This window comes from Toxoplasma gondii, chromosome XI, assembly GCF_000006565.2.
Source record: "Toxoplasma gondii ME49 chromosome XI, whole genome shotgun sequence".
Classification (NCBI taxonomy): Eukaryota; Apicomplexa; class Conoidasida; order Eucoccidiorida; family Sarcocystidae; genus Toxoplasma; species Toxoplasma gondii.
The window spans coordinates 3,711,463-3,725,957 of record NC_031479.1 but is presented as its reverse complement, the minus strand read 5'-3'; the positions used below and the strand labels follow the sequence as shown (position 1 = coordinate 3,725,957).

The window sequence follows — 14,495 nt, the reverse complement described above, 5'->3', positions numbered from 1 at the left end:
AGGGTTTGTGGTCTGGGAGTGGGCGTATTCGGAACTCCGGTGATCTCGTGTGTCTCAAGTGCGATCTTTCTTTCTACACAGACAAGAGGTGTGGGTGCTTGGGAACCTTTTTAACGTAGCTTAACGCTGTTTTGCTGGTGTCTCGGTGAGTTTCGCATTTGCCAGTTGACATGTGAGTTGTCTGCCTCGCGCAGGTCCTTTCCTCTCGAGACCCTTGAAGGAATCCCGGCAAAATCAACTGAAAAAAAATGCTACCTGGATGTCGGTGCCACCATCCGATGCACAGCGGTCCTCTGCTGTGCCAAGTGCGACTGTTGATTTCTCTCGTTGCGTCCAAAAGGGAGCACGCGTGCTCCCTACTACGCGTGGAAGAGACGGCAGTCAGGAACCAGCCGGCAGAACGCTTGCTTTCCCCGAGTTCGAAGAATACACAGCGTCAGCAGCTACCAACATGAGCTCTGGATCTCTCTCCAGGGGTCCATCTCCCTTTTTGCCTCCTTCAAGGATTTCTCGTCATGAAGATAAGCGCACTGTACCATCCACCACCCAACTCTCAGAGAGGCCTCCTGTACTGGGGGTGACACCAGCCCAGAGTCAAAAACACAGAGACTCCGGTATCCGAGGAAGATTGCCGTCTTTGGGAGGGACGGGCTATGCCTGAAACACCGTGAATTCATGTTCCTCTAGTGGCGCTGCCTTCGGGAAAAACAGAGAACGGAAAAACAGAGACCGCGGTCAAGCAGAAGTGCCAACAAAGTGTCGATCCCCCTCGTGTTAACGACAGACTTACGGACTCAACGAAAGCAGACAAGAGTAAGATAACTTTTTCCAGCTGGCTTTGTAGGGAAACATTTTCGAAGTGATAAGTGTTCGAGAAGCTGTGCTGAACTGTGCCACACCACCAGCACAGCTACAGATGTGTTTGCGACGGTTCGTGTTTTAACCTGTGATGCAGAGCGAGAACCCCTCTTCCTGAACGAAACTGTCTCGATGTGTATAGAGGATTACGGACTTTTGGAGACACCGCACCGCGCCTCGCCGGCCGCACAATTTCCTGCCTCGTGCGACAAAGTTGTCACGCAAAACACGGCGAGGCACCTACCAGCTGAAGGCAGGCTAGGACTTTGCGTCAAGACAAGAGAATAAAGTTTTGTCCGCGAGTGCAGCTGGTCGAGAACGGAAGCCAAAGAATTGCCACAGCATGAAGTTCTCGAGGAAGCAGTCATAACAATCATCGACACAACAGTCTGGTTCGGGCCCAGAAGACGAATGGTCTGTCACGCCTAGCGCAGAGTGGGGAAGTCAACCGCACCCTCTTCGAATAAATGACCAACGGAAGAAGATATCCTGTTGCCTTACCGTAGGACCGAAAAATGTCGATTGTTCCCTCGTGTGCTATCCAGTGGGTGGATACGGGCAGAAGTGTTGCGCAGGTCTGGTGTTTTCCCCTTCTACCACCAAAGAGATTAGCGCCTTCGACTGTCTGAAAGAAAACCGTGTGAGCCGTTGTTTCTTTACCGACTGAAAAGCTCCGCCAGAAACGCGGCTGCATTTCAAAGCATGTGTAAACCCGCGCCGGGAGAACCTGTCTCCGAAAGAGACTGGTGCTGCTGCCGACGGCTCCAACAAGAAAGCACAAACGGGCAGTGACGCGGTAGCAGCGACCTGCCCACATATCAACACCACGGCTTTTTCCGTTTGGTTGTGCAACAGTCAGGCCGTGAAACATCTTGAGGTGGGGTTCGAACGGAGGAGAGCGGTGCATCTTGTCGCGTGGCAGCACACAAAAGCTGGACGCCGTTTTGTCTCTGCCACACCCATGCGCCGCTCCATTCGAACTCGGGGTGGGTGACTCCGCCAACAAGGGTTGGTCATACCTTCTCGGCCTTTTGGCTATGATCAAGTGTAGTATCTGTTCTTATCAGTGTGACAACTGATATGGGTCCAACTGGACCCAATTATGTCACATCAATTTTTGTTTGGGGAGGTTAGGTTTCTGAGCTTGCTCAGGCCTTCCTCAAGTGTCGCCTTCCTCTTGCACTCCCGGGAAGAGCGGTGCACCCTTTCGACCCTCCGGGGTTAACAGAAAGCAAGACTCTCCAGAGAGAGAAGCGGAACGTGGCCCAGCAAGAACTTCAATTGAGGTTGCACATGTCACTGCAGTCAGTGTTAATGTGGACCAAGAGTTGCTTAGGTGCCCACACACAACAAGCTTAGATAAAACAGATCTTGTTCGTGCACTGTTCAGGAGAGCCGGATTTCTCCTGGAAGAAACGCTCCACACGTCCTGCCACTGTTCATAGACTCCTCACTTTGTCTGCACTGGCGCTCCTTGTAGCGTTAAGCTGTCCACACAAATGCGTAAGTTTGGTGTTACCTTGAAGAAGGTAGCTTCTCTAGTGGATGTAGCGCTTCTGTTCCTGTACACAATGGGTGGCAACACTTCACAGTACCAACATTCGGGGATCGTCTCACACTTTGACCGGTGGCTCCGTCTCCACCATTGACCACGTCGATTCTGTCGAGAAGAGAGAGCGGGGAGCATAAAAAAGCTTTGGGACGGAGGAGACATGCCGGGTGTTCCTTTGTGGAGGATGTGTCTGGTCTCAAAGCGGACGCATTCTTTCGTGAATTGCTGTGGAAAACAGAAGCAGCGTTACGCCTGGTCTTTCGAGACTGCGCAGAAGGGTGATTCACAGAAAGCAATCCGGCTTCCCGATTTGCCCATGCGCCAGATCCGTTCTGAACACCCGACTCTATTGTAATCGAGGGGAGCATGGTTCATGGGTTCAGCGTTTTAGAGACTTACCTTGTGCAACCTCACATAAGGTGGCACGCGTACAATGGTAGGTTTTCGTCTGCGTCTTTGACCATTCGCTTGTCTTTCTTTGCTTGCCACAACCCCCGCTTCGGTGCACTTGCATTCTCACTCGTACGCGGAGTTTCAATGAAGCTGTTCGTGGTCGTAGCCTCTTTAGAGATCTGTGTTCCACGTTCTTGTCTTTTTCTGACTTAAAAAATTTCCTATCAGTGTTTTGTTGCGGGGGCTGCTGAATCGCCGTGACGGACCGCGACCCTGGTGCCGAACTGTAGATCATTCTATAGAAGTTCTGTGTCAGCGTTGTTAGGATTTGTGCCCCAGTTACCTTTTTTCCTTTCCTCTGTTCTTTCCCCACGTTTGCTTTGTTTCCATCCTTTCAAGGTATCCGATGAAACCAGATGAACTTCCTTCCAACCTTTAGAGGTCGTACAGCAGTACCTTTTGCTCGCTAGTCCGGCATGTGTTCGAAAGAGACGAGTTAAATTCAACTCAGATTTCAAAAAATCCAAACAGTTCCTGGGTTGATGCCAGCCTCCGAACGTTCGTGCACTTCGTGTGTGCGGGGGCTCGAAAGTAGCAACTTCTCTCTCATTGGTTCTGTAGCACACTTCGTCAAGCTACTGAAAAAGAGCCTTCCATCGCCTCCGATCGATGTAGTAAACAATGGAAACTACTTGCTTTGCCGAAAACCCCAACGTGTCAAGCTGCTGCGTTTCGACACCTTGTCTAAACGTAAACGTGCATAATTGTTGTACATAAATACGCACATATATATATACACATTCACACAAATATATATATATATATATACGATTGTGTAGACGTGCATCGCTGATACATGCCTAATGTACTAGAATTTTACACTTGCGGCCTACAAAGCCAGTGACTGAAAAAGTGAAGGTCGAGATCTGTCGCAATGTATTTATGCGTATATATATATATATATATATGTCACTGTCTATGGGTGAATTGGTGTGGTCGTTGGTATCTCGGCATAGCAGCATGCTTGCCGCAAGTCGTTCGAGAGCATTTGGTGTTTCTCGTTTTTCTCGATTGTCTGTTGACAGGGTTTACGGGACGCAACGGGGTGTGTCTTTGACTTTTTTGCACGAACTCCAGCTTCTACACAAAAGGTCAATCGTCTTCATTTCTATCTCCCTTGCCGGAACTTCCCAGCCGCATTTTCTTGCGCATGCCCAGTTCGATTTTCCCCTGTTTGACGTAGCGTCGCTTCCGCATCTCTGTCTGCTTCCGTGCGCGTTCTTCCTCCTTCTTCGCGGCCGCCTTCGCGACCTTCAAGCGCTTTTCTTTTTGCTGTTCCTTCCGCCTTTCCACGCGTGCGTTCTTGATGGTCTGCAGTCGCTGGAGCAGAGCCGCTACGCGCCTGTCATACGCACTCACCAGTGGTTTCCTCAGATCCAGTTCCTCTTCGAGAGCCTTGCCTTTCAGTTTACGGAGCTTTGATGTCGAGTGTTGCAACTGAAGCAGACGAGAGTAGACAACACAAGCAGAAATAAAGCTTCCACCTCGATCTGAGTCTCGCAACGAGCACCATCCCACTGACACGTTCGAGACGGGCAGTTCTTCGGGCACCACGCCCAGTGTTTGCCACAAAAAAAGCTTCTAGACCCCAAATCTCCAGTTCTCCACACCGCTGAACACTTGAATTTTCTTGTTTTTCTAAGGATGCTATGTAGTTTCGAACACCGACCATTGCCGGAGCACGAACTGGCTCAGAGAAGGACGATGCTTTTGTGAACAAACAAGTACCGATTGGAAAGAAATCCGTCAAGACCACAGTGCACATAACGCATCTGTGACCTGCCACGCTTTTCCTTGTCCACGTTAGTGAGATTCGCTACCTTTTTGCGCGGTAGAGACTCAGAGACGTCGTGAGTGTTCTTGAAGCCTTTCTAACACGATAGAACGTTGAACCGGTAAACAAAGCCTTCGGAATGTAAACCCGTAGGCGAACTCGTCGGATAACAGGCTTGTCAGAACGCTCTTAAAAACGCTCGTGTTTCAGAGGTGCCTCGACTCCCAGGACGACGCGTGACTTACTTTGGTGCGAGCGTGGAAAGGAAGTTTCAGCATGAGTTGCTTGGGAACTCGAATGGGATTGAACTCCTTCGACCGCCGAGCAGCCTGCAATGCAGCCAAGCCTCCGTCTGGATGACTGCCCGGCTTCGTGGGCGTCGGTAACTGGAGAGCCTGACGTATTTCTGCCTGCGTCCGGAGTCGCTGCCATCCTTCTACGTCCAGCACTGGATTGCAGAACTGCCGAGGTTGCATCTGAAGAACAAATAGAAAGAAGTTTTCATGTGCCTTGCTCCTGATCCGAAACCTCCTGCAACTTGAAAAGAAAGTCAACAGCGGCCCTTCGTTCAACCGGCCGCGACACGCGCGCAGTGACTCACCGTACCACACACACACACTTTTTTCGCGCGTGTTCCCACGTTGCGAACAACAGATGCTTCACCCGCAGAAGGTGAAACGCGGCACTGCCTCAGAACCGACGCGACTGGAGTCAGGTGACCGTCTCGTGACCTGTGTCTACACGCAACTCATCTACACGCAACTCAAGGGAAGGAATGCATATGCGCCACGGGAAAGAGAGAGGTTTTCTACGGATTTAGGTCAGAAAACAAGATCTTGATACGCTGTTTCGATTCGCAGCCAGCAGGATTTACCTCAGTTCACGAGTAGCACGTTTGACAATGGAACTTGACACAGTTACGTCATCCACGGCAGCGAAGAAAACAGAGCTTCTCGCTGGCTTACCTTGATCCACGTTTTGCAGACGACCAGATCGGACATGAGGATCTTGTCTTCGAACGTCGCGCGAAATGTTCCATCTGTTCCGAGAGCCTTCTTGACTTGGCCCCGAATACCCGACACCGTTTGGATCTTGGCACCTGCGACAAAGAAAGTGTGTGTTTTGAGCATTTATACAACTTTTTCATTTCCACATGAAAAGCATGCGTGCGCTACTTCCAGGGAACTATTTGAACTAGACATGCAGTGGAGTAAATCCTGATTTCTGAGAAAGTGGAAAGACGTTGAAACAGTCATCTCCTGCACAATGAGGATCGAAAAGACCCCGATTTCTCAAAACACCGGAGAGACGACCCTGCCACATTTACCCGCAGACTACCGAATGGCCAACCAACAACAGAGGACCTCCACCCCCGAGTTCCGCTCCACAGGACGGACACAGGCATAGGAGCCAGTAATAAACAAGAATAAACCTATGAGAAATAGGAGCAACAGTGGCCTCAGGGAAACTGAAGGACACAAGCACGCGCAGCACACTCACCCATGCACATGTTCACTTCAAGATCGGAGTTGAACATGTTTTTGATGAAGGCAGTATTCTTGAAGATTTTCTTCGGTTCACCCAACAACTTCAGCTTCTTGCTCAGTTCCACAGAAGGACTCGTCTGAAGCACCAGCCCCGTCGCACTGATGCGGAAATTCGCTGTCGCTCGCGTGTCTCGAATGGCCAAAATGGGCGTCGCCGGAGGCAGCCCAGGTGCCCAGAAGTAGCTCAGACAGTGGAGATGTTCTGGGGTGTACTTGAGGTAACGGACTCTGAAACAAAGGAGAGAGAGCGACGCACAGGCTCAAAATCGTGACTGACAGCCTCGAAGCGCTGCAAAGATAAAGCACCAACGATGGCCTCAGAAAACCCAGACGGACGACGCATCCGTAACAGCACAAGACACACGTGAACATGTGAGAGCCGTTGCCTCCTTTTGTTCTCCACGCAAACACTCACTAACGCGTCTCTAAAAGCTCTCACGCCCTGCGCGCCATACGTTCAGAGAAAAAAATACCCCGGAAATCACGCATGCGTAGACAAGTCTGTTTTGTAAGCGAACTCGAAAAAAAAGGTTGTACCGAGGACTCGAGGTCTATCCACACGCACACCGAGCCAAAAAAACGTTCACGCAGTTCTCGCACAGAGGCGAGGCCCCGACACACATCTGGGAATACATCCGTGTACAGACAAAGACTGCCCGCGTGAGGATCAACATCACGACTTGTTCTTCACACAGTGTGCAAGCTCTTTTTGACTCGACTTCTGCGGAGTCTTCGCTGACCTCGCATTGCTCCTATCCTCCAGAGCATACATAGGAAGAGACTGAAATCGCCTCCACCCTGCACTGAAGAGGAGAACGTCGTCGCTCTTGAGGACACGCGGGAACCAGCGATGCTTCTTGATTCGCACCTGAGACAAGAACACAAGAAAGAGTTCGTCGGCGATTTCACGGCGTCATACGGTCTCTCGGTTTTTCTCGCGCCCTTCCAAACCCCTTCGACTTGCTGACGAGCGAAGACCTTGAAGGTCCAAACCGCAAGTCCAGTTCGCAGGAGATCAACCGCCGCAGAAGAGAACGCTTGGGAAAACAGAAACTGACGGTGTCGACCTCTATCGTCATCTTAACTATGCGCTGCTAACACAAGAGAACTTCGATACGGTAAACACAGACCTTCGAGATTCGAATCAGCACTCCAGCTGAAAATATCGACCGTTTAGTGTGTTGCTAGTTGTGTCACCAGCACGGTCCTGGAAGAAAACTCGATACCGACGCAACTCTATGGAATGCAAAGGCTACACCAGAAACAGAAGCAAATGTTTCTGGCAACACACATGCACCGTAGACACGAGTGCGTGGACTCTGTCGCACATTTGCGTTCAATCAGACAGAAGCAACTACCCGCCACCTCCTGGGTCCACGCGCGTCCGCGAGCCGAGTCCACAAACCCCACATGAAAATGCAGGTGACGAAGGCAACTTATAGAGCGACACCCTTGACGTACATCGACTGAGACAGAAGCAACATGCAGAGACCTACCAACCTTGACAACTCGAAATGCATGGAGGCCATACACACAGAACTTTCGGTATCCCCGGTTGGTTTTGACACGCCACGAACCTGGATAAACGTTTTCGCTTGTTCTCCCGCACACAGACCACCGAGGAGAACCGGACGATTGGGCGAGAGGCTGTCCAGCCAGTTTCGTGGAAGGCGTTCAACGCAAACTCGCACAAAGGTCCCAATGCTTGCACAGGCTCCCGACTGGGGTTCGGACGAGGAAGAAGAAAACATCGACCCGTCCACCGCCTGATCTCGTATTTGTAGGCGTCGTGCTTCATCCTGTAACCGCTTCTGCTCTGCTTGGTCTGGTAACACAGATCGCAAACAGACACGGAGAGAGCAAAGACTCAATCGACAGAAAGAAGAGAAGCGCGGAAAACGACGAAAGATACACAAGACATAAGCTGAGGGACAGGGCGAATGGAACGGGAAGAGAAAAAACCATCTCCGCTTTGAAAAAAACACAGAGCTCCCTCTCCGGAAGTCAGCGCAAAACGCGCCGATCATGCGTCGAGGGACATCATGAATCGTGACGAGACATGAAGAAAGCCTACCAGTTCCTGCAGCAAAATGGTGTATTTCTGCCAAGCGAAAAAGACATCGTTTTGGGTCTGTGACCGACGTTCTGTCCCCGACGAGACACACAACACAATACAGTTATTCCAGCTACAAACTAAGATGTCATATGTTCTATTGTGCATAAATCGAAATCTTTTGATTGAAAAGACTTGAGGAACTGAATCATCTTCGTCCTCGACGGGAAACGAAAAGTTTTTTTTCATTTGTAATGACTCTTTTTCTATCCACAATAAACGTCGTATTTTATGATTTCAGTAACTATACCAGCTCCTAAAGGAAAAAACGGCTTTTACGCAACGTACTACGCCAGAGCGCACGGAGGCGATCGCGTCGATTCACTTGTGTGTGCATTTGAGTCAGACCACATGCACTTCGAGAGTGCAGACCGGGACCCTTTCTGCTTCGTTTGTCACTTACGTCTTCGCTTCGCCTCTTCGATTTGCTCCTCTGTCTGAGGCGGCTTTTCTTCTGCCTCTTTCTTCTTCTCTTCTTCCTCAGCGCTGCTCCATCCTCCCGTGATGAAGAACTGTGCCTGAAGAAGCGCGACAAAGAGAGGTCGAAGCACAGCTGTCAAGAAGACCAACCTACAGCGGCGGGATGGTGTTCCGTCTCTCCTTCGAGAAAAACGGATGCAGAAAGCCATGCATGCAAATCTCAAGCGGCCAGCTGCCAAGGAACCGAAAAGCGTTTCCTTCAGTCTGCAGCGCTCCGAGAACGCAAAGAACCACTGTCGAAAGAATACGAAGCAGGCCTTTCTTATCCTGCAGTTGGCTTTCCACCACGCTTCCCAAGATGCTCGAGACGTGATGTGCTGTCGTGTGAAACGGTGTAATCCATCACACATTTTCGATCATGATTCAACATCAACAAGTTGGACAGATGAAATTGAAAAGTTCTTGGCAACCCCATGCATTTAGCCTTTTCCATTACTGTCTTGTTGTGTCTCTCGTCTTTTGTTTCGTATGATTCTCTCTCCTCTCTCCCGTCTGTGAGAGTCCTTGCTTTCCCACCTTGACTTCTTCGAGCCGGTCTGCAGACCAGAATTCTTCCTCCTCTCCTTCTGGGTCTCCGCCGACCGCCGCGTACAACACGGAACTCGGTACAAAGGCGCTGTCTTCGTCCATGGTTACTCGCTTGTCTCCTCCGTTCAGGCCTTGTCGCCTGAGAACTGCAGGGAGAACTGCAGGCAGGTTGCCGAGGAGTCCCCCTCTGAGACGATTCTCCTCCTTGTCAGGTTCCTCTTCCTCTTCGTCTTCGCCGTCAAACAGTGGGATTGTGCGAGCCTTCTCGCTTCCAGAAAAAACGTCCGCCTTCCCTCGTTCGCGTCTGCTGCTCTCCCCAGAAGCCCCACCCGCTGGGTCTGAGGTGCTCGAGGACCTCTCGGTCTCCTCACTCTCTTCTCCTGCGTCTCCTATCCTGCCAAAGTAAATGATTTCCTTCAAAGACGGAGCACGAGCGAAACGCTTGCGAGCTGCTTCATGCACTGCCGCGACCCCATCCTCCACATCCTCTTCATCGGTCACACCTTCGTCTTCTTCGTCTTCTTCGTCGCCTTCGTCTTCTTCTCGTTCAGTGTCACTGTCAGTTTCCTCGGAGTCTGATTCGAACTCCGCCTGTCCCGCGCTTGCGTCCAGCGACGCCGTGCGTCTTGTCGTTGGCGCGCGTCGTCTCTGTCTCCCGCCTCCTTCGACTTGTTCTTCCTCCTCCTCCACTTCTTCTCCTTCATCGTCGTCTTCTTCCTCTTCCGCCTCGGCTACTGGAGCAAGTTGGCGAGCTCTGCTTCTCTCTGCGACGCTCAAGACCTGAGTGGAATGCGGAAGAAGGCGCAGCTCCTGCGTCTGCAGTTGCTTGTCGATGTACGTCTCGGCTTCCTGCAGCTCTCGGACCATGCGAATCGCCTCGCCCACGTCTTCTTTCTCCTTTGCAACAACTGGTCTCTTTCCAGCGCCTAGGTCGACGCCTTCTTCGTCTTCACTTGCAGATTCATCCTCGTCAGAGTCGGCCTCGGACTCGTCTTCGTCTTCTGAGTCCTCGGCTGTCGACTGCTGCGACCTGGCCCGACAACGCGTCTTCTCTGCGCGCTCTTTGATCAGCAGCTCGGGACGAGTAAAAGACACCTGAGCGAAGGAGCCGGGCGCAGCGAGGGAACAAGAAGAAGAGGACATGAGGAGAAACAGGAAAGACACGAGAAAAAACGGAAAGTGGAAGAGGTGGGACAAGGCAATGAAGCCCCCGTTTCTCTCCCGTTCATCGTTTCCTCTTTTCTCTGTCCTCCACGGATTTCGTCTCTGCCATTGATGCCAGTTCGCCTTCCACCGGGTATCTGAGCCTCCCTTTCTCCTTCTTTCTCTCTCCACTTCTCACAAAACGCCCATTAGGACCTTCCGAAGGTGCAGCGTGAAATCTGAGTTTTTTCAGTAAATAACTGCCTGCAGAGTTGACAGAGAGAAACGCCTCGAGTTCTGTGAACGGGGACACACCGGAAGACCAGGCCGGCCCCTGCAACACGGAGCAGTCTTCGGAAGCAGGCTGTCTCCGACGACCTTCGTTCAGCGGTTCCTCCCTGGACTTCGACAGTCCGACTCAGATATCCTCACATCTGGAAACTTGCTCGTTGGCATGTAGTCTGAAGGCTCACCTTCGTATCTGGAAGGTGAATGTACATGGCGTCCGCGTCGATACGGACATTTCCAACGTCGCATCCAGGAGCATAAATCGCTTTCTGTTGGTCCTTGAGCGATCGGGTTCGCCTTCGCTTCTTGAGGTCTCCATTTTCCAAGCGTGGCGTCTGTCCTTCGTTTTCGGCGTCGTCATCGCTGCAGACAAACCGGAGAAAGACCAGAAAGTCTGCGTTCTCTCGCGTAAGGAAGAGAACAGAAGCGACCTCACAGAAGCAACAGACACAACTGGCTGTCGTGGAGAATGACGCCTAGCCACAAAACCTACACCCGTTACACGCCCACAAGGCTCCGATCTGTGTCCTTTCCCTGCAGCCTAAACCATCACGACCAGATTCCCAAACTGCGTGCGATATGTCTCCAGCTTGCATGCAAGCGCTCGCGTTGAGCCGCGCAACTCGCCGTACACACCAACGTAGGTGGTTCTGAGACTGCACTTGAAACCTGCCCTACAGACATGCATTCACATTTCCAGGAAACTGCATGGCCGAGAAAAGCAGATTCTCTACCGCATCCTCCAGCCCCGTTTGTTGCGGCCCTAGCATAAGGATGTACGAGAAGCCAAACCAATCACCTCGCGCCGCTTCTCAGAGAGAGCCTTCCTGAGATTCACACGACGTGGTAGGACGACCCTCAGTCGCTGTGACCCTCACAAGAAGCACCGCCAGGTCTTGAGAGGTTCCGAGACAAGCAGATCAAAGCTGAAGCGTGAGAAAAACGGCAAGTGGTGACTCGAGCCGAGTTCCACGCAAGACAACACCCCACGCGTGACGGGATCACAGAAAAGCAGGAACTTCCTTTTTGAGGAGCGAAGTGCTCAGACGCAAGAACTCCTTCCTCTGCGCTGAGGTGTTGAGGGCCAGGACAGGCACGCAGTCTGGACGGCTGTCGCCCTCCTCGTTTTCGCAGGACACCCTCTACCTCGCGATCTCTCTGTGGACTTGCTCGAGGACTCAGAACGCGAAAGAACGAAGAATCCCTTTGGGCCTGGACCTACGAGGCGGCTTCTGAAGCAGGCAGAGCGCCCTGGGGCGGAGGACATGGATCGGGGGAGCACGCGAGCGAGGAAATTTGGAAATCGCCGGCGCCGGGGATGTGAATCCACTGTCCCTGCCGCATGACGGATCCGCGAACGTAGCCGTAAAAGACACAACTGGAGTGGGAGGCGCGGACCGACCCTGAAGGCTCACGTGTCTCCTTCTCCTCCTTCTCCGTGGAGACTGTGGGGTCGCAGCTCGGTTCACAGCGCAGGGCGAGGAGGTACGGGTGCGCCGACCGCCACGAGAGAGGCGCATACTTTTGGACGGCGATGTACCTCGACAAATTGAGGATTTCTCGCTTCTTGTATCTGCCGTACTGCAGCCCCGTGAGGTAGAACAGCTTCGCCCCCTCGTAAATCTCCGTCCAGAAACGCGACTTCAGCTGCTTCTTGCAGCGCCGGAGCGCCTTTTGGTTGTGTCGATCTTCGACTTTGTCCAGGTGAGTCAGTACGCCGATCACGCGCGGAAAACCGTGGACTTGCAGGATGTTGATGAACTCGAACGTTTCCATTTCGAATCTGGCGAGAGAGTCGAAGAAACACAGACAGTGGAAACACGCTTGCATGCGCGCCAAAGAAGCCCAGAGGCCACACACCTCTAGATATACACTGCCGCATATACAGAAAGGAGGTAAAAGGAAGTATAGACAGAGAAATCCACATAGAGCTTGACAGAGATACGGAAGCATGAAAGGACTTCTCATCTCTCGCCTGCACAGAGCGCCAGTGCGCCTTCAGTCCGAGCTATGTGCTGTCTGCAGAACTGTTTCAGAGCGGACCCGAAGTCTGCGTCGATGAGGAGGAGAACGAGGTCGGCAACTTTCGCCAGGTCCAGCATCTGCTGCATGTCTGTCCCGCTGCACTCGACGAACGTCAGACGCCGCTGCTTGGAGGCGACGAGTGTCACGGGGCCTTGGACAACTTGGAGAGAGTGCCGGGTGTAGTGTTTGACGAGTGAACGAATCAGAGTCGTTTTCCCCACCTGCATGCAGTGAAAGGCGGATGCCGGTGAAGTCAGAAAACGGTTTGATAGTACAGATGCTTCCACCCAGGAGGACGGAATACGGATCAGAAAGAAGCACCTGAATAGTCGTTTTCCTCTATTTGTTCGCTGCTCGTACGAGTGAGAACGGTGATCCATGTACTGCGCGCAGAAGGCAGACGATGTGGAGTAACTCGAAAATATCGCCGACGTCATGGAAAAATCCAGCGCGTTTCGCTGACTACGTCGACGCCCGCACCGGAGGAAGCGCCGGGCGCAGAGAAACGAGGAAGCTCCAAAGGGAGGGAGGACAAGGAGACTGTGACGATTACCGTGATGACAGAAGGAAGTCAGGGAAACACAAGTGGAAAACCGAAAAAATCCCCCGCAAAAACAGAGAGAGCTGAGAGACAGAGAAACGGTGATGGAGAGACAAAAGCAGCAGCGACGAGTGCCGCCAAACTCAAACCGAGAAACAAGAGGACAACAGACAAATCTAGACCTCGAGACACTGGCCACATACGGGATGGAGAGGTCACAGCAAGAAGCTGAAGAAAAGAAGAGCAGAAACAACAGGGAGAAAACGCAAGTGAAGCACGCTGAAAGGTAAAGAGAGGTTTTCCGGAAAAGTGGAGACAGCCTGCACCACCGGCACTTTCGCCTGGCTATACACCTAGGTGAGATTCGAGATAGCACCTGTACTGAAACAAAAAAAATGCATGCAGTCTTACTCCAGGGGGACCTTGAACGACGACGACATAGGGAGGAGGGACGTCGGGAGTCTTATCTGTCTTCTCTTCTCGCTCTTTGAGAGCAAATTTATCCAGAGAGCGCTGAACCTTCCGCTGTACAGACACCACGCCGCCACTGAAGGTGAAGGCCCGCGGGTTGTGCTGCTTCTCCGCTGCCTTTCCATCTTTCCCCTTCATTCGATTTTTCTTCTTCTTCTCAGACTTCCCGTGTCGCTGTTGGTGCCGCTTGTGCAGCTGGTCGCCGCCAGGCGTCTCCATGTTTACGACGGAAGACAAGGAAACGAATCACAGACTGAGGAAAAAAGGAGACATAGAAAGACTTGGAAGCCGCCAGAAGCCGAGCGAAGAGTGTGACCCGCAAGGCATTTCAAGGAGGCAGTGCATGCAGAGAACGAAAAGCAAGAGAGGCTGACGCAGACGCAGAAAATGAAGAGAGGGCTCAGGAGAGAAACGATGGTTCTGATCCGTCACGAGTGCGAGAGAGAGACAGAGAGGAAGAGAGACTGCAATGCGCGGAGGAAGAGGCCGTCCGTTCTTCTCCGATTCTCTCGGTTCAGTTCTTTCGTCTCCCTCTGCCTTCCCTTTGCAGAAGAAAACGTCGCAAGAGAAACAGAGATAAGACTAGAAAATATCAGACATCCTACGCACTCGAGGTTCCTTCCCCTTGTTCGGCTTGCTGCTTCAGAAGGTCGGCGGGTCGCTCCAGCGGCTTTTCATCTTGGGCGGTCTGCGCCTTTGCCTCTGCTGTAGAGAGACGAGAT

General features: G+C 52.1%; 2 protein-coding genes across 2 annotated transcripts; both read right to left on the bottom strand.

Annotated features, from left to right (window-relative positions):
* Nucleotides 1–673: 673 nt before the first annotated feature.
* TGME49_313840 (hypothetical protein) lies at nt 674–1,729 on the bottom strand (the record flags this gene model as incomplete). Its single annotated transcript, XM_018782795.1, has 2 exons — nt 674–696; nt 1,360–1,729. 2 exons carry the CDS (start codon nt 1,727–1,729, stop codon nt 674–676), a joined length of 393 nt encoding a protein of 130 aa, XP_018635398.1.
* Nucleotides 1,730–3,876: 2,147 nt separating this feature from the next.
* TGME49_313830 (AARP2CN (NUC121) domain-containing protein) lies at nt 3,877–13,992 on the bottom strand (the record flags this gene model as incomplete). The annotated part of the gene is made up of 12 exons (XM_002364552.1): nt 3,877–4,300; nt 4,883–5,113; nt 5,603–5,736; nt 6,138–6,412; nt 6,925–7,052; nt 7,762–8,009; nt 8,701–8,815; nt 9,294–10,400; nt 10,922–11,099; nt 11,959–12,519; nt 12,780–12,982; nt 13,714–13,992. The coding sequence occupies 12 exons, from the start codon at nt 13,990–13,992 to the stop codon at nt 3,956–3,958; spliced, it is 3,804 nt and encodes a 1,267-aa protein (XP_002364593.1). The 3' UTR covers nt 3,877–3,955.
* Between the last annotated feature and the right edge of the window lie 503 nt (nt 13,993–14,495).